Source organism: Trachemys scripta, chromosome 6 (genome assembly GCF_013100865.1).
Source record: "Trachemys scripta elegans isolate TJP31775 chromosome 6, CAS_Tse_1.0, whole genome shotgun sequence".
Taxonomy (NCBI): domain Eukaryota; kingdom Metazoa; phylum Chordata; order Testudines; family Emydidae; genus Trachemys; species Trachemys scripta.
The window spans coordinates 91,998,432-92,025,598 of NC_048303.1; the positions used below are offsets into that span (position 1 = coordinate 91,998,432).

Sequence of the window (27,167 nt, forward strand, 5' to 3'; positions counted from 1 at the left end):
ACTTCAGTGGCCCCTTCCCATTTGCACTAAAGGAGAATCCCCCTTAGCTGTCATTAGGAAAGATCAATCAAGGTTAATCAAAAAGTTCATCCATTTTTCAAAGCTTTTGACAATTATGGACTAGCTTTTGATCAAACCTGGTCTGAGCTCAGACATATCTGGGTCACACTAGGATTTTCGGATTTTTCTAGCCTGAAACTCAATGTAGAACTTCGGGGCTATGGGACCCATGGGAACCAAAACTGAAATAATAATCCCTGTGAATTGTAACAGCAGATATTTGTAGAGCTCTAGTTAGCAGATATAGTAAAGTTTTCCTTGTGTAGGCCAACCACTAGGCCTGAATTACTTTATTAGTGGGGATTGGATGCAACCACTATAAAAGCACTGGAGCTAATGTAACCCACACACCTCCTGGGTGTGGTGTTCTATTTCATCTAGTGGCACTGAGACCATGGGGTGGGAGAGAGAGAGAGGTCTGATCTCACCCGCTGACAACGGGGTCTGTCAGGGTTACACTAGTATAATATTCAGCGGCATGCTTCAATAGCAAACACTGACACAAACAAACTGCATAGATGTGTTTTGTGACTTCCAAAACCAATTCTTTTGTTCTGGGCATTTGTGCTCTTTAATTTTGTACAGTACTCATATACCACAGTGAGAGGTACTTTAACAGAAACAATAAACAGGTAAATATGTTGTGTGCTTTGGGGCAGCATTTTTATCATCTGAAACAAAAGTCCACACCTAACATGAAATCAAAAAGCCTGAGACAGGAATTTTCATGTTCTGAACTCCTTTGCCCTGCAGCAACACATTATGAACTCCTTTCCCTCTTTCTCTAGAGAGAGAATATGGCAAAAAGATATTCTCACAGTACCCTTAAATAGAGCAACAGATTTAAAGTGGTCTAAAAGACAGAAACCAGTCCACAGTAAAAGCAAATGCATCCACACTCATCCTGCTGGGCCTAAGTGCTGTTTGATCCACTTACCACCAGATATTCCTGTACTACCTCAAAGAGATTGCAGTGGTAAAGGAGAAAACCCTGAAATGGCTCAGGTCCTTCCTTAAATCTAAAAGGTTATTATAGGGAACCATTTTTCCATCTTTGGAGCCCTCCAGAAACCCTCAGGTCTCAATCCTCTGCCTGATACTGTACTATACAGCGTCTATATGAAGCTATTTTAGACCACATGGATTGTCGTGCCAGTAGTATACAGATAACTCACACCTTTATGTCAACATTAAACAGCATTTCCCAAGCTTTCTCAATGCTCAGTTCAGATTATTACCTAGATGCAGAGCAACTGCCTAGAGCTGAACCCAGGAAAGTCAGCGGTAATGCTGGTAGGAAGAAGGAACCAAGTTGTTGAACATGTCCCTCCATAACATCTTCCATACTGAGGGCATTTGCCTTCAGATTGTCAAGTTGGTCTGTAACCTTAAGTTCCTTTAGGACACTTCACGGCTACTGGAAGTCCAAATACCTATGGCAACAAAGAAAGTCCACTTTCATCTATGACTAGTAGGGAGATTGTATCCCCTCCTATGAGGCACAGATCTGCCACAATGATCACCCATCCATGATTTCCTGGCTTGAATACTACAGCTCATTGTGTCTAGGAATGAAGTCTCACATCCTGAAAAACACACAAAACATAGCAGTCAATCTGTTTAGCAACAAAGATCACTGTGAGTGCTCCAGCCCAGTGCTCTGTTCTCTGCACAAGCTGTCCAATGAATATGGAGCCCAGTTTCAAGGTCTCCCTCAATATTTAAAGCCCTCCATGGGATAGGCTCTAGTAGCCCGAGAGATTGCCTCTCCTTCTGCTACCATCACCTTCCATCAGAACAATTAAATTATTGACCATCAGGGGAAGATCTGTGAGCTCAAGAGACAGAACTTTGACAGGAGCTTGACAAAGACTATACCTTTCATTAAGATAAGAATGTTCACTCCCACTCCAGAGCAAAATTCAAACTCATCTCTTCAAGTTAGTTTTCCCTGATAAGTTCTTCTTACACAGAACCCCCTCACAGAATGTAGCCCACTAATTAAGTTACTTACTTATCCTATCCACTGGAAAGGTTTGATAGACATGATGATGATTATTCCTTTTGGGAGGTGCTCAGATACTACAGTGACGGGTGCACATATAGGAGCCTATATAGGTAAAAAATAATTTAAAAAGAACCAGAATTTTGAGCCCCTTGTATCCTTTTTATCCTTTTCTGAACAATTTTAATAACTTGCTAATTTAATAAATCAAATCCATCTTCCAGTTGGTTGGTCTCTCATTACCTGCTATGCCCTTTGAGTTTGAGCAAACCTGAAATTTCAAAGCAATAGAGTTGAAATCACTTAGTTCCTCCTAGTTTCATATCCAAATCATGCACAACTACACATTTTGTACACTCTTCCGGCAAAACTATAAATCAGGAGGTCTCTGCTCAAAGTTGAACCCACGTTCTGATGAAGGCTTCTCTGGGTAGTCACGGTAGACAATGCCTGCCCTCTTTTGACTGACATACACTATGATTTTTACCTGGCATTGTACACAGACTGAACACACCTTTCCCAAATCCATTTTCTCTACCCCCTTTCATATGTCATCAGCTCCCACTGTCGGATTCACAAACCATGGTGAATTTTCTGATGACCATGGCCCGAGCTTCCAGGTTGTAATGAAACCTGAAACCAGGCAATTTCAGATGGTTCTTAGCTTTGTTGGGAACATTTCAGACAGCTCCAATTTACAGTGGGTCCCTTTGTTAAAAATAAATCTGTGCGTACCTCTAACTAACTACACACATATGGAAATGCATCAAGTGCTGCACAGAATGTGAAAGGAAAATTTGACGTAAATGAGCATTCCAATGCATTTGATGATGGTGCAATGGTGAAAAAAAGATGCCAGTGATGACAGTTGAACGTCCCTTTGCCTTCCCAGCCCCCTTCATATATTCTCAGGCATAGGATGACAAAGGGAAGTCCACGGGTCACATGAATAGATACTGTAGACATGTTACATTGTCGGAATTCCCTTCTCCACACAACCAGAACCACCCCAACCTTGCTGTTTAGTTCCTTCATTCTGCCTGTTGAGGAATAAACTATCCTACTACATACAGAATGAATTATTAAACAAGAAAGACTGATGCCCTTGCTTAACACTCTAACACAGTCCTCGTTACTTAGCTCATTGATTGTATGAAGTAAAGGTACAGATCAAAACTTTGGAGCTGAATACTTCCAAACTGTGAATATTGAGCTGAATGTTGTGTCTGACCCCTATCTTATAAGGTGACTAAATAAAAGCTTGGATTGAATCAACCCTAGTCTCAGGAAAAGTTCAGATTTGGATTGTATTTGTTGCCATCTCTAGTCTGAAGAGATGCTTATGCCTGTGTTACAGAAGCAACAATATCTGAAACCAGCCAAGTTTTAAAAGGAGCCAGCATGGTACAGTGGCTATACCACAAGACTGGAACTCAAGAGATCTGGGTTCCATTCATTCTGACAATGACTTGTCATGTGAACTTGGACAAGTCATTTAATCTCTCTCTGTTTCATTTTCACCCTCTTTAAAAATGGGGGCAATGATGCCTAGCGCCCTCTTCAGTGTACTTTGATATCCTGGGTGAAAAGCATTATGTGAGCACTAAGACCAAAAGGTAAATTGGGACAATGTGCTGTGATTTAAGATGTGAGCACTAATGGAATGGGTGCACTCCCTCACGAAGCATTCATTCAGTTCCTGGAGGATAATTTGTCTACTGTTTGGCATCATAATTTATTCTGAAAAGGGCACTGAATTTTTTTTTTTTTTTTTTTTTTTTTTTTAAAGAAAAGGAGGCTTCTACCATTACTATGCCACAAATGTAAATAAAGAGAAGAAAGCACCTGAGAGGGAGTAAAAACAGAACAATCAAAACCCCCAATTCCTCCTTCCTCCCACCCCACCCGCATCCTGAAACATGCAAACCTTAATGTACAATTGGTTGGCTTTCTGGGGCTGTTTCTTAGGACTTTGCAATATTCACAGCAAGAAGCAAAACAAGGAAAAATAAGAAAAGCTTAAGGATTATTATTTATAAACAATTTTAAAAAAAAGTTAGAAAGCTCTTTGGTCTGAGTGTTCTGATGTAACTACAGGCCGATGTCACAATGCTCTGTTATTTGCCACAGTAGCCTCCTTATTACAGATTTAGTTAGTAATTACAAGTTCATGGCCAGACTGTGCTAACCTCACTCACAATTAATAGTTTCTTATTGCTTGGGAAGTTCCAGGGAAGCCAATGGGACTATTCTTAGGGTAAGGCACTACCAAATGTGAGTAAGGGTATCACAAGCTTGCCCTTTGCAGAGTAAGACATGGGCAAGACATACTTCCCAGGAAAAAAAAAATCAAAGTGCTGAAGGATATGGAATTGGTGATTCAGTAGATGGTGCTTTTTCTGTGGGTATTTCTGCACTGCAGTTGGAAAGGTGCCTCCCAGCCCAGGCAGACAGATGCACTAGCTCTGCTCAAGCTAGTAAGCTAAAAACAGCAGTGCAGACACTGTGGCTTGCCACCGGAGTTTGGACCCAGAGGTCTGGGCAGACTTATACTCAAGTGGCTAGCCTATGTCACCACCTGTGCCACAATGTCCACATGTCTATTTTTGGCACTCTAGCTCAAGCAGACCTAGCAGATGTCTGTCTGTCCAAGCTGGGAGGCGTGCTCCTAGCTGCAGTGTAGACATGCCCCTAGGAGTCAGTATTTAACGAATAGTTCAAGAGGGTGCTTGGGGATGCTGGCTTGGAGTTTTGGTTTTACTAATGAGAAGTAAAGCTGAGATCTTGATCACTTGTGATCATTAAAGAGTCCATGAGAGTAGAGGTGTTGACACTGAGATCCTGATTAAATTCTAATATGGATAATTACATTTTTCTTATTTAAAATCCCATGGTGGCTTTAATTGGTTAAGATATTCTTCATCCTCTTCCTCTGTCCCTAAAGTGTTGTGTAATGTTATTTGTAGCCATGATATAATACAATAGCTACTACCTTACATAATGGTTGTTGAATTTTGGTGGGAGTGAAATTATTTCACTCTCTATATAGGGCAAACTCCTGTCCCTGCATAAAAGGGAGGGTACAAAAAACTTCCCCCTCCACAGTGCAACACTTGGATAGGAACCTGGCCTACCTTTTACACTGAACACCAAGCTGGGAGAGCATTGAATATATTCACTGGGGGCTGGAGCCCTACTTCCTTTAGAAGATCTGGTCTGCTGGCTCAGGAGTGTGACCCAGCCTCCTTTGCACATATACTGAAATTGGCGCAACAATTACCTGCACTGCAGAGCATGTTCCCCCAAGTCTCTTGTGTTGGCCTGCCTGCTCTGGGAAAATGGCTAAAGGGCCTACCATACCCAATTAGACTTCTTCCATTCTACTGCTCTATTCTGCTTTTGAAGAGAGAAGCATTTTGTCCAATTCCACAAAGCACATTTTGGTTTGCGAAAGTTGCTACATAAATGAATTAACTAAAACATTTTGATTGATTTTAGGAAAACCCACACAGAATATAGCATGCTTTGATTTTATTTCCACCAGCTTAATGCAAGTGTTTCAATTATATCTTCCAGTGTATTAACTGGCTTCTTTGGTTCCTTATTTTTATTGTATTTCAGAGACTTCTGGAGAAATTAAAAAAAAAAAAATTAAAACAGAGCTCAGCTTTTGGGTTTTTTTAAAAATCTATTTTCCCAGCAGATATAAAATGCTCCATCAGCTTTTCCTGAAGAGAAACATAATAACTACTCTTACTGAGAGCAAAGAACTTTAATAAAAGAAAACTGCATGTCTGGCTTTATTTGTTTTTCTTATCTATTATGACCAGATTAGGGCCCAGGCTTTATATCTATATATCCTTTTCTTCTTCTTCTTCATCTCTTGTGAAGGTGAAGCCCCCCAGCCGAAAGTTACACTTTATACTGAACAAGAAAATGAAGTAAATGTAAGCAAAGATTTTTAAATCAATTTCCAAAGCTAATGGAGAGTCTTTAAGGCCACAAATCAGGTTTGCAAATGTCTCATGAGCCCCTTTTTCTGCACTTATCGCAACCATGAGGGTCAATTATCCCTCGTATAAAGCATACTGAATGCAAAACTAAATAAAAAATGTTCCCTGGGAATTAAGTCCAAACATTTGGTGATAGAATAGAGCACAAAATTGGCAGAGTTGGTACTTTCATGCAGCGCTTGAGTATTTGTTATATTTACTTGCCGTTTCCAATTATAAAAACCTAATTACTTGGTATTGAAAATGCTCATTTCCCTTTTGTTGAGCACAACCTGTGGAATAGGATAGCAAACTGCATCTCAAAATGCCTGAATGATTTGATGTTTAATAAACACTAACCACGGTTGTAACTTCCATGTATGCTCTGCTCATGTGGAGTTTTCTCGTATCTCCAAATAAGACACTACACTCACAGGAAACAAAAGATAGGCTGAAGTGACTATTCCGTTTTCATAGGTACTGATTCAAAATGAAAACAGGCTCCAGAAATCTATATGCACTTTCTGCTTCTAAGGGTTCCTTTTAGATTTTAAGAATAACGTTAACTGTAAAAGAAAATATAGCTGGCAAGAATGGTATAGTATATGGGCTTGTCACCATACTTGCCATATTGAGTTTCTTGTCAGAAGCAAATATATATGAGCATGTTCAAAGCAAGGACAATAACTGTCTGCTTGCTGGAATACTTGTGTATGTGAGGATATTCTATAATTAAACATACATTTTCTGTGCTATGTTTCCAGGTTCTGAAACCCAGGTGAGGGTATCAGTTTATAAGAATACTAACTAGAGCTGGTGACAAAGTATTTATGCACATCCATTCAAATAAAAACTGAGAATTTGCTCCTACTATAGTCACAATACCTTTTATTCATTTCCCATAAATATCTGTAGGACAGATTTTCTGGAGTTCTGCCCCATATTTACACTATCTGAGGATTAGGCCCTTGTATGAATGAATTTTCCCCCTTCCTTCCCACAAGAACATTCAAGAACAAGAAAAATACTGTTTACATGTTTGAAGTGATGGGTTTGAGAGCCAACCAATCTAGAGAGCAATAGCAATACCTGATGACTTAAGTAACCAATAAGATCACAACAACAGTGATTACGAATAATAAATATGCAAAGAAATAGGCACCAAGATATCAGGTGGAAAAAAGAGCTAGGAGTATCTGACATGAGACTTTGTAAACATTGGGTAACATTTATTTAACATATGGAGTACTACTGAAGTGTTCTTTTAATTACCCAGAGAACTTTCTGTAACAACATGTGTACACTACAGAGTGTCAACCAATTGGGATGATTTTTCCCCCAACAAAGCTTAAATAGCCTTTGGACAACACCTACCAGTTGCATTATGTTACACTTGTAGTTATCTCAAACTGATAGAAAACTTATTATTTGTGAAGATAGCAAACGTGAATAATTTAGTACCTGAATTTTTTAATGCACTGTGGATGACAACTCTTTTTTTTTTTTTTAAACCACCACTACCACATGCATCCGACGAAGTGGGTATTCACCCACGAAAGCTCATGCTCCAATACATCTGTTAGTTTATAAGGTGCCACAGGACTCTTTGCTGCTTTTACTCTAATACTTAGTAATTTTCAGGCATGACTGATAAATGCAGCTAGATTTCCAATGCCATTGTGAAACCTGAAGTAGTAATGCACCATCAGTCATAACTGACACATCAGTATTTAATAGAAATGCTTCATTAATGTCCGGGAATGTTATAATTGGATGATTTGCAATAGGCTGTTTTAAGTAATTAGATGCTTCACTGCACTCCACTGTCTGTTCAGTGGTTGCATCGTTTGAGTCAGATGGTGGACTGAGCTCTCCTCCTTCCATGTTGTCCCTTAATATTTTCCCAGAAGAAGGAACAAAGGCCTGGCTGTGCTCTTATTTCTGCAGGATCATGTAATTTTTACCAATCTCTAATCTGATGATTGTTAACAAAATCATATTTGGGGGAAAAGAAAATTAACCCATCTGTTTCAACTAATTTGTTTTTTAAACTGGCACCTTCAAAACCTACTTCTCTCCACCCTTCAGACATGATCTATGTTCTCTCATGCAACACAAACTATTCTGTATAGCAACATTAAACTGTCAAACAACATTCCGCAGCCAAATACATATAAACAAGACAACTATATGCAGCAGATTATAACATATCACAGAGATACAGTAGCTTCTATGCAAGTAGAGGAGAGGTAAAATGCCCAAGTGTTGGGGAGAATAACTAAGCACGGGAAAAGCAGAATGGGCTCAGTTAGTGAGATTTGATTGTCTTAAGCAAAGAAGTTGGATCATATACCAGGGAAAAGATGGATCTTGATGTATAAGAAGAAGTTAATATCTGGCACTTTTATGTCTTCTATCTGAATACCTCAAAGTATTTTGTAAACGTTGCCATATTAAGCCTCAAAACACTCCTCTGGATTAGTATTATTATTTAAATTTTACATATAGGGAAATTAAAGAATGGAGAGGTTAGGTGACTTGCCAAGGGCCACACATGAAACCATGACAGAACCAGGAACGTAACCTACGTCAAGACACAACGAGACAATTTCCGAAGGTGAAAGTCTGTTTACTAGAAGGCTACATCATCTACAGGAAAAAGTGAAAGAAGAGTGGGTCTGGTATTCGGAGAGGGATGGGCTGAAGAGAGAGACGAAGTGAGGGAGAGACAAGGAAAGAAAGTCCACAAAGGATATTGAAGACTACAGGGAAGATTTGTAATTGATTCTGAAATAGTTAAGAAATTATTAAGATTTTGGAAGATGGGGCTGATGTGATCCTCCATATGAACAAAATGAAGTGTTGAAAGTTTAGATTTAGATGGATTTTAAAAATGGAATGACAGTAGCCAAGAGGAGATGGAGGCATGCCTGAGAATTTCAGAAGAGTAGTAATCAAGATAGCTTCCATGCTGTAGTGATATATATTTCAGGTACCAGTGCCTGTGTAATTCCAACTTGTTGAATAGTGGAATTAGCCATATTTCTCAGCATATTTTAAGCACCTACATCTTTATTTTGGCACTTGAGTCACTGGCTTGATTTCCAAAGGAGTGGAACTCAAGCATTTCAATGTAGCTTGCCATAACGTAACTGCAGCGGTACCATGTTATCTCTTGGCAACAACCCCCACGCTATAGCTTATCCAAATGTTCAGAGTCAAAACTTGCAGTATTTTGATCTAGTCAGATAACATCTATGATGTATATACTGTAATGGGAGACATTTCAGCATTAAGTGCATTTTTAGAAGCAGTGAACCAGAAATCAGTAAAGTATTAGTGGTGAGGGATAACAACACTGAATTATAAATTGTCTGACTTGCTTGTGTTAGTTCTGGCTGTTAAGGAACCTAAATGCCTGCTCTATTGTAGAAATAGTCTACTCATAGCATCACAGCTTGAAGAGAACTGAACTCTAGTTATAAGTCCATGAAGCCTTTTACCCTTTGAGTAGGGAAACTTTGCTCTCTAAATATTTCTCATGGAAACTATTAATATAATTTTACAATTCATTTGTAAAATATTCTTAAAATATAATGGAAAATACTATTTTTATTCTGCATTTAAATTGGGTATAAATTATCTCTTCTATTTTGTGACAAATTGTCTTTGTAATACTGTATGAATAGGTTATAAGTTTAGCAGGCAGCTCAGAAAGACCTTCTCATAACCTGAGGAGAGAATTCTGCACAGGGGCAGCCATGCAGTGGTCAAACTCTGTCTTAACCCTTTTCCTCTGACTACGGAGTGGAGTGATCACCAACCTACATACGGTCAAGGAAACCATGAACCTACACAATATCTTCCCAACTCTGCACAGAGATGGAAGTGGGGTGGATCTTCTCCAGCTGACTGGCAGCTGGGGAGATGCAATGCCTCAGCATGTCCCAAGAAAGAGAGAGTTCCTGGATGGCAGCTTCAAAAATGGATCTGTGTCTGTGAGAAGATGGGGCCCCAACAGGAATGAAAATAACCTATTCCCAGTATCTGGTGGATGCATGGACAAGGGGAAGGAAGACAGCTCCCCTCCCCACCCTCTGTCCCACGGATCCCTCCAACTTTCCCCCTACACAATAAAGGCACGGTTCTAGTCCCTTTGTCTCCCTCCTGAAAGAGCTCCACACCGCTCAGGTACAGAGTGGTGATCAGCAGCCTCCACTTTCATAGACTTCAGTGACAATTGTCCTCATCCAGGTAACTTGGCTATGTTTAAAGTATTTTTTCCACTCATGGGGCGAGGGGCAGGCAAGATTTGCTCTAAGCACATTTTCAGGTCCATATATTGATCTCTGACTCCATGCACAATTCACTTTGACACAGCCAGTATATGACCCTGAGTGCTGGGCCACAAGTTGCAGACACAACAGACACCAACTTTGGATAACTTTCCCTGTGTCTGAAAACATTATTCTAATTTCTAAACCATTAATGGAGCCAAATACTGAAATCCAGAATTGAGGCAATGAGGGAGGTAAGAAGTGGGGTGAGGGGAAGGTGGTGGTGGAGGATAAGGCTTTCTAAATCTCAGGAACAGTATTAATTACTGATTTCCAAAGAAAATATTCCTTGAGGATATTTCCCTAATTGTGCTTCATACATTTATGCAGAGCCTAAACTAAGCACAGTGCTTTACATTCAGTACAGGCATATTAGCCACTGATGAGTGATCAAGAATAATGTCACTTTAATGAGAGAACTAGTTTATATTTTCAGAATTATCTGGCACACTTGGAGGCCTCCTCTATTCTTACATTTTAATAAATAAGACTCATCTCTACTCCCCTTTGACTTGCCTAATATATTTGTGTATGATCTAGTTTTCAGCTATTTTAGGAGGTCGTGCAAACTAAAAGCCTTTGTTTAGATGTGGTCTACATTACTGAGCCTCTACAATACTGTTCAATACAATGAAAAAGAACCTAGAATCAAGGCAAAGATGATTAAAAAATAACAAAACCACAAAATGTAGATCTTGTATGGGATGGGAAAGGTCAAGAGTTTTTATAACATGTTTTGAATAAAACGACAATCCTACTATCTGTGGCTGAGATGGTTTGCCAACTGTTCATTAGTTCCTGAATCTGTGCTATTGCCTAGCCCTTTGCTCTTTTGTGATTAGGTCAAAAACATGCCTTTTTCTGACTTTTCTGTCTCTGAGGACCGGAGACTGATACTGTCAAGGGGCATTTTCCACTTCAGGCTGCTGATTATTTAAAACTGTAAATATGGGCATACATCCACAATTGTGCACACTCTGGTTCAGATGTAAGTCCCTTCATAGAAGTGCCACTATGCATTCTGGGGCAAGCAGTAAGGATGTCCACTATGCTGCTTTTTCTGCTAGAAGTCTAAGGGAAAGGCATCAGAAAGTAGCCATCTGTTTGACCCAATTGTGCAGGTGTTCTTTATTTTATCTCATCCATATGGTAACCTTAATAATTAAGCTTGGCAAGCCTCAGAATTATTTTTGAAACAAATTCAAGTACACTATGTTTTGTTTTGTTTGGCGGAAGGTTATTTCCAAGTCCTACATCTCCTCTTGTAAAGCCACCCACTTTCCAGACTTCATTGCACCATGACCTGTGAACTCCCACTCAGCAGCCTTCCCTCCACCAGTTCTTCCAAATTTCCTGTCGCCTTACCAACACGTCCTCTGGCTTTTGGATCCCCCTACCACTGAAGATATGTTGCAAGGCCAAACTGTTTTTGAGGCTCTGATGCTTCCACTTTGAAACCTTGCATAATATGGCTGGCAGAAGAGTTTGGTGTGCTCCGAATTGCATTATGAGTCAGAGCTGAAAGTTCAAGCAGATGTTCCAAGGCCAAGTCATCTTTATATGTTATCTTTAAAGATGTGTGTGTATGAAGACAGAGGTATATGAAGGTGTGTATATGAAGTAGTAAAGGTAGAATTGAAGATCAACTGAGGGGCAAGAGTCAGAGAGAGATGAGTTGGGGCCACAATGGAAGATCAGCCAATGTGTGGACAAGAATGGAAGAGGAGGGAGGAAGGGTTACATAATTTTGGATGAGGTGGCTCCAGCGGGGGTGGGAGGGTGTCAAGGAGAGAGGTCCTCCATAGTTTAGGAGATGCTGGTAACAGTCAGGTAAGTATCTAACTTTAACAGCTGAAGCTTTTAAAGTTAATTCATTAATACTAATAATGCCTTTCAGTAAATTTATTCTTTTGCCTAAAATGAGCTAAAGTAAATATCTAAGTGAAAAGGGATCAACAATTCCAATAAAGTCATTTTTACATGAAGTTTCCCTAATGTGATTGTTGTACTATAGATTGAATCTCCTCAAAAGTCCTCAAAGTAATGATTTATGCCACAGCTTGATACAGTAAGATTACATTATTTGTACCATTGTTGAACATGATGCTTTGCTGTTGGTTAACTTAAGTTTAGATCATATTGTGCATATTTGCCGAGGATACGTACATACTGCCACCTGGGAAGAAAAGAGATGCCCACTGATGGGTGAAAATAGTAAACCTGGAAACAGCAATAATCTAGAAAATACTTCCCATTTTCGCTTTTTTGGCATGAACACAGTTGGATCTTGGAGTGAAGTTGGAAGCTCTGAGGCATACTTCACTCTTCATAAGTTGCTATATTGAACTGCTAAATCACATTTGTTATCTAGTTTGTAACGTCCATATAAATGTACAAGAATTTCAACTTTAACATGGAAGGTCCTTCTTGATATACAGGCCTTCACCCCAAAGTGGCTGGTTTGAATTCAGCCCTGTTTGATAATATATGAAAGTCTCTACTATTTAGAGCTGGGCGTGAAATGGTTATCCTGTCCCATGAATATTTACGAGAGTTCAAAATCTTTTCTCATCTTGAATTGAGATGAAATGTCACAATTACAAAAATATTAATTAAATGAAAAAGATTTTTAAATTTTTTTGGGGTCAATCAAAACACTTATTTTAAAACAGATAGAAATTGAACCCCTCCCTTTCAGTCTAATTAGTTTAAATTTCATAATTTTTTGTTTAGAAAACTCCAAAATAAGACATTTTGACAATTTTGAAATTTTTTCTTGGCATTTTTTTGAGTTGGGAAATTTGTTGAACCCAATTCTGTTTTTCAAACAGTTTCTGTTTTGACAAATGGGTCATTTTTTGATGAAAATACGATGCCTCAAGAATTTTCCAACACACTCTATTACCATGTAATGGCTGCTTGGTTAAATTAATTTTGTGGTCTCATTCCAGTTTCAGGTATCCATATCATAAAAGTTACCACCACAGTTGGCTCTAAAATGCAACTTTGTTGAAAGTTCTCAGCAAAGAGCCTGTGGATTCAATTGCTATTCAATTGGTTTTCTTCCTTGCTTGCTAAATGGAACATTTTCCTACATTTTCTGAGTTTTAATTTTGTCTTTGGAAGTACTGCTTTGTTGTCTAAAGGATATAGAAATATACATACCATGACAGAAAAATTTTGGACTCAGTCTAACTTTGCCATGGAATGAACCCTAATAGCTTTGGCCACTATGGTCAAACTACCAGAAACTAATTCAACTTGTTATTTGAGCTCTACTTGTACATTTGTGCACCTAAAATGTTATTTTTGTTATACTTTGTTTACAGTAACTCATGTTTACCATGTTACTAAAAAAATCCCATCCCCTTTGTAGATCAACATTTATCTACTTAGATTCTCAGTGTCCTTCCTATAGTTGTCATTTATACAATAATATGAAATATGTTACTCACTTGTGTTTATCTTCTGAAGTGAGATGTGCTTTTCCAGCTGTCTACGAAGTTTCACTTCTGCTCCATATTTGCCAGTAGTCCCATTGTCAGCCAGAATGAAATGGGAGTGCATACTATTGAGTACTGTCAGTTTACTCATAGGATTGGACATTGTCTGGTATGGTCGGACCACCTGCATTATAGAGACAGAAAACGCGCAATATGACAAGCCAGCAAACACCCTCTGATTAAAGTAAATCATGAGGTACAAAATATTTAGTCTGAGTTGTAGAGAGGTCACAATTAAAAAATAATTGTTTGCCAATAGCTACTACTTTATAGAATTTGAGATATTGCAATTTCCATTTATACATCGCATAGGAAAGAACTGTGGCACTTGCAACAGTGCGGTATTTTTTGGTAAATATTGACTTACTAAGGCTACCGCTGTTAAAAAGAACTCTAGGATATTCTCTTGCAATGGGACTGGTAGTCTGAATAGTTACCTTTCCGTCACCTTAAAGAATTTTAGAACAATCACTACATTTTGTATTTTACTTGCACAACTGTATACCCCTTACTTACCTTATTTTCATCACTCTGTGCTTCAATAGCCATTGCCATCTGCAAGTTTATCTTTCCTCCCATCAATCCAACAGAAAGGAGTTTTCATTCTCTGGTATTTCTGTGTCTCACTTTTTCTTCATAGCATTCACCAGCAGAATGAAAACTGTTCTCTGTAAAAGTCTAGTCTACATTCTATTGCTTGCCCTATCTTTGCTCAAACTTCTCATTCCGCTTTGTTTCCCCCTTAAATCAAAGTGAAATTCACACTTATGTAGAGGGCCAGGGCAAGACCTTTACACCACTTAAATGATAAATCCCACTTAAGACCTCAAAATAGGGAAAAGGCCTTGTGCAGGCACTCTGCCCATTGGTGAATTTCACCCTCAGAAGAATACATACGTTGTAGCCATGTAAGCTATGTCATCAATCAGCAAAGATCATAGTTAATATATACAACCTTGCAAATTATACCGCAAGTAACCTAGTTGTTCCAATAGTGCTGTACTTTAAACATGTGTACAATTACTCAGCTGTATAGAAAAAGGGAACTATTTGGAAAAAAATCAATTTAACGGATAACATAAATAATCTACCATCAAAGTTGTATCATTTTAAAAGATAATGATGTCCGGCATGATTTATAGCTGTATTAATGTGACATGATGCATCACAGTAGGAGGGACAATCAAATAATAGTATAAGACATGGTGGATAACAATAGCTGGTGAGCTCTTGTGATGAGGGCTTCTCTTCAGTGTATTTTCTGTGCTGCCTCTAAGACACCTATGAGCACCAAAAGTCTGCTATTAACTAAGGGCTTGTCAACCTGGGAAAACAGCCAGGCAATAGTTACTCTACACTAGCTCCTGAAGTGGACATGCTTATTCCACACACAGAGTGCCTTTTTTGCAGTTAAATTTCCATTTTGGAAGTGGATTAAACTAATCCACAAAAAGGAACTCAGTGTAGAAAAAACTGTCCACCTGGGGACCTAGTGTGGAATAGCTACTGTACTATTCACACCCTAGTTTATTTTGCAATAGCTTCTCCATGTAGACAAGCATTTAGAAAGAATCTGAAGTCCCCCTTTCTCTTGTTCTTGTAAAAGATTTATGATGGAAAAGTAAAGGTTTATAAATACTAGTACTTGATTGAAATTCCCTGGCTAGAGGGCTCTTTTTATGTTCCTAAAATGTCAGTGCTTACAGTACTTTTGTTGGTCCTTTGAAGACAAAGGAAAGCCTACAGACCTCTGTAATTGTCATAAAGCATCACACAGAGCTGTATTCAGTTAGGCATTTGCCATAGAGAGAGAAAAGACCAGGAGGGTGGCTTGCCAATATTGTGCAGTTCCTCCCTGTACTGGAATAGGAGATTGATTTTGGCTGTAGTTTCTTTTATATTGTTTTCTTTTTTATCCCCTCAATCATATAGCATTTATTCCATAGAGGAGTAAATATAAATAAACATTAATGCTTTGCTGAAATAGACTCATCAGCTAAGTTTTCTTATATTAGTAAAGCGACCATGCATCCTTTGCCTCAGACCAAAGAAACCTTACAGAGTTTGGTTACTATTATCTGCTGTCTTGCAGCAGTATCTCATGAGCTATATACCAGAAAGTTAGAGCAAAGAAAGCAATTATGAGAAGAGGGGAAAGAAGTTTGCCTACCTACTGCATGATTATAAAGAGGGGAAAAATTCAGCCTGCTGGCAAATGAAATTTTGCTGCTCAGACCTGTAGTTTGCACCTCAAAATAAGATGCAGTGATTTCTGCAACTGTTAAGCATCTTCAGATAGTAATGTTTTGACACAGAGGGATAAGGAGTTGCAGTTCAAAAGGTGGTATGGGTATAGCACTGTACAGATTCATTAATGCTGCTTGGATGCGGATCAGAAGGAAATGTTCTGGTTTCACGCCTGCTGTTAAAACAAAAGATTTGGATATACAAGAACTTGAATCATAATATTAATCAAAATAAGAAATGAGTAAATAAGGAGATCTCTTACAGTGAGATTACACAAAGCATGAGCAGTTAGTTCATTATCTGGCTATGTAGACTCTCTGGTCAGACACTATGATACCAACACTCGCAGCTATCTTTGAGACACCACTGACTTCCTGAGGAAACTGCAATCCATTGGTGATCTTCCAGAAAACACCTTCCTAGCCACTATGGCTGTAGAAGCTCTCTACATCAACATTCCACTCAAAGATGGACTACAAGCCGTCAGGAACAGTATCCCCAATAATGTCACGGCAGACCTGGTGGCTGAGTTTTGTGACTTTGTCCTCACCCACAACTATTTCAGATTTGGGGGCAATTTATACCTTCAAGTCAGCAGCACTACTATGGGTACCCGCATGGCCCCACAGTATGCCAACATTTTTATGGCTGACTTAGAACAACGCTTCCTCAGCTCTCGTCCTCTAGCGCCTCTACTCTACTTACGCTACACTGATGACATCATCATCATCTGGACCCATGGGAAGGAGGCCCTTGAGGAATTCCACCAGGATTTCAATAATTTCCACCAACCATCAACCTCAGCCTGGACAAGTCCACACAAGAGATCCACTTCCTGCACACTTCAGTGCAAATAAGCGATGGTCACATAAACACCACCCTATGTCAGAAACCTACTGACTACTACTATACGTACCTCCAGACCACATCACACGATTGTCTATAGCCAAGTCCTAAGATACAACCACATTTGCTCCAACTCCTCAGACAGAGACAAACACCTACAAGATCTCTATCAAGCATTCTGAAAACTACAATACCCACCTGGGGAAGTGAAGAGATTGACAAAGCCAGAAGGGTACCCAAAAGTCACCTACTACAGGACAGGCCCTACAAAGAAAGTAACAGAACTCCACTGGCCATCACCTACAGCCCCCAACTAAAACCTCTCCAGCGCATCATCAAGGATCTACAACCTATCCTGGAGGACGATCCCTCACTCTCACAGACCTTCAGAGACAGGCCAGTCCTTGCTTACAGATAGCCCCCAAACTGAAGCAAATACTCACCAATAACTACACACCACACAACAGAAACACTAACCCAGGAACCAATCCCTGCAACAAACACCATTGCCAACTCTGTCCGCATATCTATTCAAGGTACACCATCATAGGACCTAACCACATCAGCCACACCATCAGAGGCTCATTCACCTGCACATCTACCAATGTGATACATGCCATCATGTGCCAGCAATGCCCCTCTGCCATGTACCTTGGCCAAACCAGACAGTCTCTATGCAAAAGAATAAATGGACACAAATCAGACATCAAGAATTGTAACATTCAAAAACCAATAGGAGAGCACTTCAATCTCCCTGGACACTCAATAACAGACTTAAAAGTGGCCATTCTTCAACAAAACACTTCAAAAACAGACTCCAACGAGAAACTGCAGAACTGGAATTAATTTGCAAACTTGACACCATCAAATTAGGCCTGAATAAAGACTGGGAGTGGCTGGGTCAGCACAAAAAGTAATTTTCCCTCTGTTGATACTCACACTTTCTTGTCAACTGTTGGGAATAGGCCACATCCACCCAGATTGAACTGGCCTCATTAGCACTGACCCCCCACTTGGTAAGGCAATTCCCATCTTTTCATGTGCTGTATATTTATACCTGTCCACTGTATTTTTCACTCCATGTATCTGATGAAGTGGGCTATAGCCCACAAAAATTTATGCCCAAATAAATTTATTAGTCTCTAAGGTGCCACAAGCACTCCTCATTGTTTTTGCTGATACAACTAACATGGCTACCCCTCTGAAACCTGTTCACTATCTGTGATACTTCTTGCTACAATAAAGATCAGAAACTACACAGTGATACTCCAATCCTCTTTGAAGGTTAAGAAAAATTCTAAATGGAGACAGCAAAACTCCATGCTTTGTGGTTACTCCTTGGGGAAGCATGGCTCTGCAGCAAGACCACAAAGTTTCAGTTTATCATCCTTACTGATTTCCATTTCTTTTGTTCTTTCCCATCCTTCATGTTTCCTGGGTAAGTTAAAAGACGGTATTACGAAAATGGATTAAAACCTTTTGATAATTCTACCATAAAGACAAAGCCTAAGTCGAGTTGTCTACACTTGAATTAGCTCTTCTAGAGTTAGCCTAGTTCAGGTGAGAGCAGCCACACTGGCCGCAGTTTGCCGTCCCGGGCCAATGGGGGCAGCGGGAAGCCGCGGCCAGCACATCCCTCGCCCGCACCGCTTCTCGCCGCCCCCATTGGCCCAGGACGACGAACCGCGGCGAGTGGGGGCCGCGATCAGCTGAACCTACCGTGTCAGCAGGTAAATAAACTGGCCCGGCCCGCCAGGGTGCTTACCCTGGCGAGCCGCGTGCCAAACGTTGCCGACCCCTGGCATAGAGGAATTGAATTACTGCTCAGTTGTGCTACCTTGAGCTGTAGGCTATACACCTTTATGGACCAGCCAACTTGAGTTAAAACCCCACCAAACTCAAGCTAAGGGTTGGCATGTGTGGTTGGGACCCAAGTCAGGGGCAACACTTGAGTTATAATTCAAGGTAACTGTGCAGGGCAGATAAGGCCATACCTGAATGACAAGTAAAAGCCTCAGTTAATTCTTTCACGAATGATTCCATGATTTGTCACATGAACAACAGAGGAGACGGGGAAGCCTTCAGCAGAGCAGGAGCAGGGAGAAATTACATATACATACAGTATTATTACTATTATGTATATAGAGAGACAAGGTACGTGAGGTAATCTCTTTTATTGGACCAACTTTTGTTGGTGAGAGACATACGTTTTTGAGCTACACAGAGCTCTTCTTTAGGTGGGGAAAAGGTATTGAGTGTGTCACAGCTAAATACAAGATCAAACAGACAGTTTAGCATAAGCAGTGAGCACACATTCTAAGGGACCATTCCAGGTGAAGTGTCCCATTAAAATCTCTGTAGTCATAGGACAAAAAAGGGGGGCTAATGGGTTACAGATTGTTATAACAAGTTATAAATCCAGTGTCTTTATTAAGACCATGATTTTTAGTGTTTAGCAAAGTTATGAATTTAAACTCCCAGGCTCATCTTTTGAAAGTGTTGTGCAGGTTTCCTTTGAGGATGAGGACTGATGGGTCAGATATAGAGTGATCGCTTTGTGAAAGGTGTTCACCCGCAGGTCATGTTTTTGTCCTGAATGAGGGTTCTGTGGCACCTTTAAGACTAACAGGACCCTCTGTTGCTTTTTACAGATCCAGACTAACACAGCTACTCCTCTGATACTTGTCCTGAATGAACTCACACAGGAAAACAATGTGTAGCTTGAAAGCTTGTCTCTCTCACAAACAGAAGTTGGTCCAATAAAAGATATTCCCTCATCAACCTTGTCTCTCTAATATTCTGGAACCGACGCGGCTACAACACTGCTCATTATGTATCTACACATAACAGGAGAGGATATATCATCTAGACCAAACTTGTTGCATTCCAAGATAAAATGAGTGAGATTCTATAGTTTACAATTAGAGGCACAGCTCTAAGTGAAGCATGGGGCGGGAGGCATGCAAAGGTAGCTTTAAGCCACCTTTCTGCCCTCCTGATCCTGGGCTACGCTGGGGGCTGGAGTAGTTCCTGGTGTAATTTAGATAGCCCAGGGTGTGTTAGTGCCCCAAATCTCTGCAGTGCTACATTGCTGTAACCTCACTGCTAATATGTCCCTCCTATCTCATGCCTCTCAGGACAGGGCTTGTTAGGGGGTCCTCTAAAGGCAGCCTGCATTTGTCTCCCTCAGGTCCTGCACTAGGGGAATTCCCTCTTGGATAAAAGTGGGAATTTAAAGCCCCCTTTACATTGCTCCAGCCCCTTTATCCTGGGTAGGGGAGCCAAAGTGGAGATGAAAATCTCACTCAATATCTTGAACTAGGACTCAGTGACTTAACTAGGCTTATTTTCACCTCTTTTCCAATGACTTAAGTTCAAGCCCAGGTGCAACGTATTCCTGGTGGACATTTGCTTTTCTATTAACAAAATATACCAGAAAATCTTAAACAAAAGGATAATAGGTGATAATTTGATGGCAATGGATACTATACAAAATTACAATGTAATATATTCTGAATGACATGCTGATCAATGTCTATTTCCTTTTTCTCTTGTTAAGAAAACTGCTGCAATAACTTACTTTAAAAGTGTATATTCTTGGCTAGAGATAGAAAGGCAGAGAAAGGAAAAAAACCATGGTCTGTAATTTGCCAACAGATGAGATTTTTCTTCTCTTTTTATGTTTTGACTTTGGTTCCTAGTATACAAACTGCAAAATCATATTTACTCTTCCTGAATGTTAAAGCTGAATTAGCTTACAAATAAATAAAAATAAAACCAAATAAATACATTAAAAATTAGAGGCAATTTGATCTGTCTCCTAATCTTATCAAACATATGATTCTCCTTGAATTAAGAAAATAGAGCACAAAGTACAAGTGAAGACAGAAATGTCTGATTGTGAATTACAAACTATAATGTGCCATTGTCTTCCGCAGAGATCCAACACAATTCCCACTGAAGTTGCACACACATAGCTGAGATTAGAATTTGACCCAATGGCTCTGCATATAACCCTGAGATGCATGAATGTGCTGGCAGATCAAGAAGGTGCTGCAAGGTACCTCTTCCCTCACCTTGCACACATAGGCAGGATTCCCAACTAGTTCTTAAGGAAGCACTGGAAGTGAGGTCCATAGGTAACAGAATCCATCAGTAAAGCAGCCCAAATAAAAATAATAGTTCATGTGAAATTGTAGTCTTTAAAAACCCTTAAACCCAGGGATATTAGCTAGATATGATCTGAGGAAGCCAGGATTTATTTTTGTAAAATGAAAAATAGGGATGTTTTGGATTCATCTTCCATTTAATCCAACCTACGTATATTTAGGGGCTGGATAAAAGGCTCCATTTCGGCTCATCTCTAGCATCATAACACAGAATATTTATGGTGCATTTCAACTTCAAGTACAGTACAGTCATCTGTTTAGAGCCTTCAGTTTTGTTTAGCCACTGTCTGTTTTAAATGTCGTGAACAATACAAAACAGTATATTTCTGGGACAGTCAGGCCCATGCAGAGCGTATGCTACTGAAAATGCTTGCAAGCCGCAGCCATCCTGCTTTCAACACCTGGGGTTTCAGAATTCAGAACATGGTCAGTCTGTGAACATAAAATACTTGGTAAGAAAAAAATTCTTATAGTTTGTGAAGAATTTTGCACTGTAGCTTTGTTTGTGGTTATATTTCTTATTTCACGTGATGATTCTTACTGTGAATGGGCCTAGATTCAGTTAAGGTTTATACTGTGGACTTGCCTGTTCTTGTGTTAATACTGAATAATAAATCCAACCACAATTGTCTTCTCTTTACTGGGTAACATCCCTTGTCTAAAATAATAATTACTTTGCTTTCTCCAGAGTTTCTGCTGTGCTTCTTTTCTGACCACAGAACAGTTGCTGAGTGCAAATCAGAGATTAGTTAAATAAGGGGGTGAAAAAACAACTTTTAGAAAAAGATTATAATAAGGTTCTGGATGAAACCAATACAAGCATGAAAATGCAGAGAGAACATTGAAACTCTTCCTCTCTGCTGTGCCAACATCCAGCAGTGTTTCAGTGCAGTCATGGAAAAGTATGTGATTACAAACCTATAACCAGACTTCAGTGATTTAGCACAAGACCGGACCTCAACTTGAACTCTGAGTTGAATTGCTTCAAAGAGTTTAAGTTTTGAGGATTTAAAATTTCCCCCAAATATTCCAGTCCGTGTACTCCTCTTTCTATTCTCCTTTTGCCACATCATAGGATACTGGAGATATCATTTTATTCAGGGATTGTCTAGATAGGGATATTTGGGAAATTAAAATCCAAATTAATTGTTAACTCTCTTTAAACCATATTAAATCCGTGTCGATATTCTTATTCAGTAACAGTAAAGTAAGCTAAATCAAATGAAGGCCACTTTACTTCTGAATAAGAGTGTCCACACAGAGGCTTAAGGCGGTTCAACTAATGCACTTTAAATCCAGACCTTTAGTTAATCACATCGTTTTCCTGAATATCCCTATATAGGCAAGCCCAGAGCTATACAATAAAAATGTATTTTGAATTAAAATACACAAATTTAATACTGCCTTTCCTTGGTCTAAAATGTATATTTTAATGGACTTCCAGAGCCAAAAGGGAAAATCCTTAAGTCATTATTCATTCCTTACTTACCCAGAACTCACACTGAAATCAACAGGAATTACACCTGAATTATTAAAAATAATAATAATACCAAGAATCACACCAGAGGACAATCCACCATTACATTTTGAACAACAGTGGCACTAGCCTCACACAAGTTGATAGGTTGCCTGGTAGCCCAACATTATTCCTGAGAGTATACAGAGTTGTGCAGAATTTGCCACAGAACTGTGCTCCAGAATATCAGCTTTCATTTTTGTTTCTAGCCCTAAGTTCATGTTTTCATTGTTGCCTTACAGAGTCTGCAGACTGGCTGAACAATGGTTTTGGGGGTGTGAACAGGTACTTTAATCTCAGAAGGTTGTTAAGTCTGAAACCTCAGGACAGGTAATTTAAATCTCAACACTATTTAATTATTTAACTACTGCCCATTTTAGCAGAAACATTCATTTTATGTGCTTATCCTGCAATCCCAAACTGCCTCCAAAAGCTTCACAGGAGCAAAAAGCCCCAGCTTCCTCCTGCCCAACTGGCAAAAAGTCCAGCCTCCCTCTGACAACCTCAACGATTGAGTTATGCTTTAAGACAAAATTCTGATACATACCGAAAACTGAAAATATGGGGGCAGTGTACGATAAGTGGGATTTAATATTAACAGAACATGGGTGCCACTGTACTGATTGTATTGTTCATTTTAATATTTAATTAATTGAAAAACTTATTTTCATTTAAATGAAACGGCCAGAGAATTTTTAGTCTGGTGCACGATTGTGTCACAGAATCTGGAAACCTAACAGCTGAATTAGGTTCAGCGCTGCAGAATATGTGGGTTTTGGCTATATACCTGTGGTTTATAAGAATATGAAGAGCTCCTCTCCCTCTCCAGTGCGAAGAATCTGTGCACCATCCCGTACAGGGAGTCCCCAAAGTTAAGGAAATTGATGTGCTGTGCAAGCTCGGAATGTTATTTTCAACAGCCAGAGCTTTATTATTTCCAAATCATATTTCTTTGCACAAGACAAAGCATGTATTCCTCCTTCAGTATTACATATATACCACATTTGTGCTTTAATAAAATTCATTTTAATTACTTGAGTGTTTAAAACAGTATATTCAATGAAGAACGCCTTTTAACATTCAGATAATTAAAAAATGGCTGACTAGTGTAAAACTTTCCAAACCTTCGTTGAACTTTCTAAAACATTTCCCGACAGTTCTCTCCACCCCCTATGAGTCCTCTTCCTTCTCCTAGCATGTCACACTCAGGCTGCACTCCTACTGTTACTGTGACTCTTTCCTTCCTGGACATCTGTTTAGCACGTCCTGATCTGGGCTCCTGCCTCAGCTCCCGCTGTGTCTCTAATTGGAGTAGAGGAAAGGAGTAAGGTGTGCGGAGGCTAGTGAGGAGTGGGCAGGGAAAAGGAGGAAGGGAGTCATCTCAGACCCTGGCCCTGCCCATCCTGGCAACCTGTTAAGAAAGCAGGAGAAACAACAGGGGAAGCTGGAGGGCAGACCCAAAAGGTGGAGTCTGCAGTCTAAAGCAAGAGGTTACTTAAGCCTGAATTCACACAAAACTCCAATTGAAATCAATGGGGCTTTTTAGCTGAGTAGCTTGTGGCTCATAGCTTTTGAGATAATTTTTTTTAAACAATGACTCTTCCTATGACATTAATTTATTTAAGGGTGAAAGTGACAGAGCCTACTGTAGGCATCAAAAGGAGGAAAGACAAATGAGTTCATAGGGGCCTAGGCAAACATGTAACATTTCAAAAAACAATTTACAGTATGAGACTTCTGACATAGTTGCAGTGATGAGTCTGACTTCTCCATAAATCCATCATGACAAACCTCCAACCCAAAGGACGGCTGGGAGTGTTGGCAGGAGTGTGACATAATTTTGAAAACACTTGCTGAGCAAGTCAAACGCAGCGTGTGAGAGATTCTCACCCTTGTAAATATCACATGCAGAAGCAAATTTTCTATCGCCAATGCTGCTGATAGTATCTCCTGCTCCACCCAATGAAGGGATGTTTTGACAATTTTTTCAGTTTTGATACTAATTTAACTAGACATAATAAACATACACAGAGCCACAATAGATACTGGAGTTTAGTAAGTCTTTTACTATTAGTTGATTTGTTCTGAGGTTGTTTTTATATATATTTGTGATACTCATTTTTCTTGCTTTACTATGATTTATTTTACATGATCATGGACCAAGGTGTATGTTATTCTTCTCTTGTGTTTTATTCGTGATATTTTTCCTTTTCAGTAAGTTTTGTGGCATTCACCATATTTTTAACATACAGATACTGGTTTCTGTATTATAGGTTTTTCTCCTGGCCTGAATCTTTGTTTCCTTAAATTATTTTTCTCCAAAACAATGAACTACATTTTGTGTGTGTGTGTAAGTGTGAGTGTGTGTGTGTGTGTGTGTGTGTGTGAGAGAGAGAGAGAGAGAGAGAGAGAGAGAGGAAGAGAAGGAGAGCGAGAGAGACAGACAGATATGCACACACTCCAAAAAATGCAAAGAGCAAGAACTTCTAGGAACCATTCAATAAAATAAAGATAATATTATACGTTAGGGATGGGTAGAAACAGAAGTGATTTAATTTTGCACTCTCTCATTGGTTAATCCAGTTTCCATTTTCTCTAAACTATCAAAGTTTGGAGACAGAAGGGTTCAGATACAAAGTTACAGTTTGTTCCTTATACGTACACTTCAAAGGCCATAAATATTTTAGCTCTATGAAGCTCAAAAGCTTGTACATGCCAACAGAAGTTGGTCCGATAAAGATATTACCCCACCTATTTTGTCTCAACCCTACTGACTTCAATGGAGTTGCATGGTTGTAAACTGATGGCAAAGTTCAGCAAAAAATCCTCTTGTTTGTCACTCAGACAGTGGCATCCTTTTGAAATTTGCCGACTAGCTGTGCCAGCCTACAATTCTCAAAACATTTTTCATTTTTGCAGTATTACTACTCTCTTGGCTCATCCCTAAATTCCAAAACAATACTCTGCCACTCATTTCACACAATTTAAGTCAAGTCTGACTGTTTGAAGTCCAGCATTTGTGTCAGCCTTGCACTTAAAATCACCAGGAATATTTTATTCCTGTGGTTGCTATAGTTTTTGGCTTAGTTTTTAAGTGAATTCCCAATTATGTCACAATAGGATTCTGAATTATTCCCACAGAGCCCTCTCCTTGATGACCATCTCCAACCAGGCTCTGAGCACCCTCAGTATCTTGGCAGATTGAGCCCTAGTATTGTATTATGTAAAGGCTGGAGGCTGTGTAGACAGTGCAAAGTTGTACCCCACGATTCTCTCCCGCTCTTGTGGTTACATGTTGTTTAGTGAATTGCTATAAATTCCAGTTGAATCCACTCCTTTTTACTCTTATTGTAATTCCTTTCAATTTAACTTATAAGTGAATGCCTTTCCCCATTCTATACAAAGTGCAAATGAATAAATCCTGGTGGGAAGACACAGATTTAAAGTAATTCAGATAAAATAACTGTATTCTGTAATACAATTGTTATAAATACATAAACCAATTCCAGTAGAATATAGACTGGGATTTCTAGCATCTACCCAAAATGTCAATCGCAAGTTCTCATTCAAAATACTCTGGAATAAGGGGTAGGGAAATTTCAAATGAGGCAAAGTCAAGAAAGCAGGCAGATTATAAAGCTATTATATTATTTATAATGAGAAAGGGAGATCCTGAGGTGGGAGGGATAGATAGAAATTGAGCCCTAAAAAGGATGACATGAAGAAAGATGCATGGTAAATGTTACCTGCACTCCTTAGAAGATATGTGAGGCAGGGTTTCTGTGCAGCCCTGGCTCTTGAATAAAGAATTCACAGAATATGAGCCTTCCAAGGTTGTGTAATAATTATATATATATAATATATTAATTGGGAAATAGTATGTCATTACTGAATTCAAGACTACAACATAGTACATTTGCAAAAGAGGGCAGAGTTCAAGTTGTGCATGAAACCTTAGCTTTGGCATTCTCTGACATTTAGTGATTTACTGTGCAACTTTAACAAGCTTTTAAAGTAGATTTTTAATGGAAATTCCTTGTCTTTTATTTTCAAAAGAAAAAAGCATACAAAATATATTAGAAAGAACTGGAATGCCTTATTTCATGAGCCTTACATAATCTACAGGATGGATTTCCTGTTCTAATCTTGCTATGCTCCCACAAAATATAAATTTAAGAACATGAAAATGCCTGACTTTTTGCCTTTTACCAAGCAGCTTTACTACAAATACTACTTCTATCTGAGAAGCACTGAGAAAAAGTAAAGGAAAAAATAACCCAGAATATACAGTTTTGTTGTAGATGACACAGATCCCATAGGACTTACATCTTTGCCAATCAGGTCCTCTTGGTTCTCTACTATTCCCCAGGGGGCTATACCAATGGTACAGATCTTCCCTCGGGATTTTGAGGCATGATCCTTTAATGCATCTCCAACATGCCGAATGACTCCTGAAAAAAAGAAACAGGCGCATAATCAAAAATTCAAAGCA

The 27,167-nt window shown here is 39.3% G+C and overlaps 1 protein-coding gene across 4 annotated transcripts in view; it reads right to left on the reverse strand.

Annotated features, from left to right (window-relative positions):
* TRPM3 (transient receptor potential cation channel subfamily M member 3) overlaps positions 1-27,167 on the reverse strand; it is a 395,690-nt gene that overhangs the window by 141,891 nt on the left and 226,632 nt on the right. For all 4 annotated transcript variants that reach the window (XM_034773284.1, XM_034773283.1, XM_034773282.1 and 1 more), the window contains exons 5-6: positions 27,002-27,126; positions 13,850-14,021 (exon numbers count right to left, since the gene is read on the reverse strand). In XM_034773284.1, coding sequence (XP_034629175.1) covers positions 13,850-14,021; positions 27,002-27,126 — 297 coding nt within the window. The remainder of the gene's footprint in view (positions 1-13,849; positions 14,022-27,001; positions 27,127-27,167) is intronic.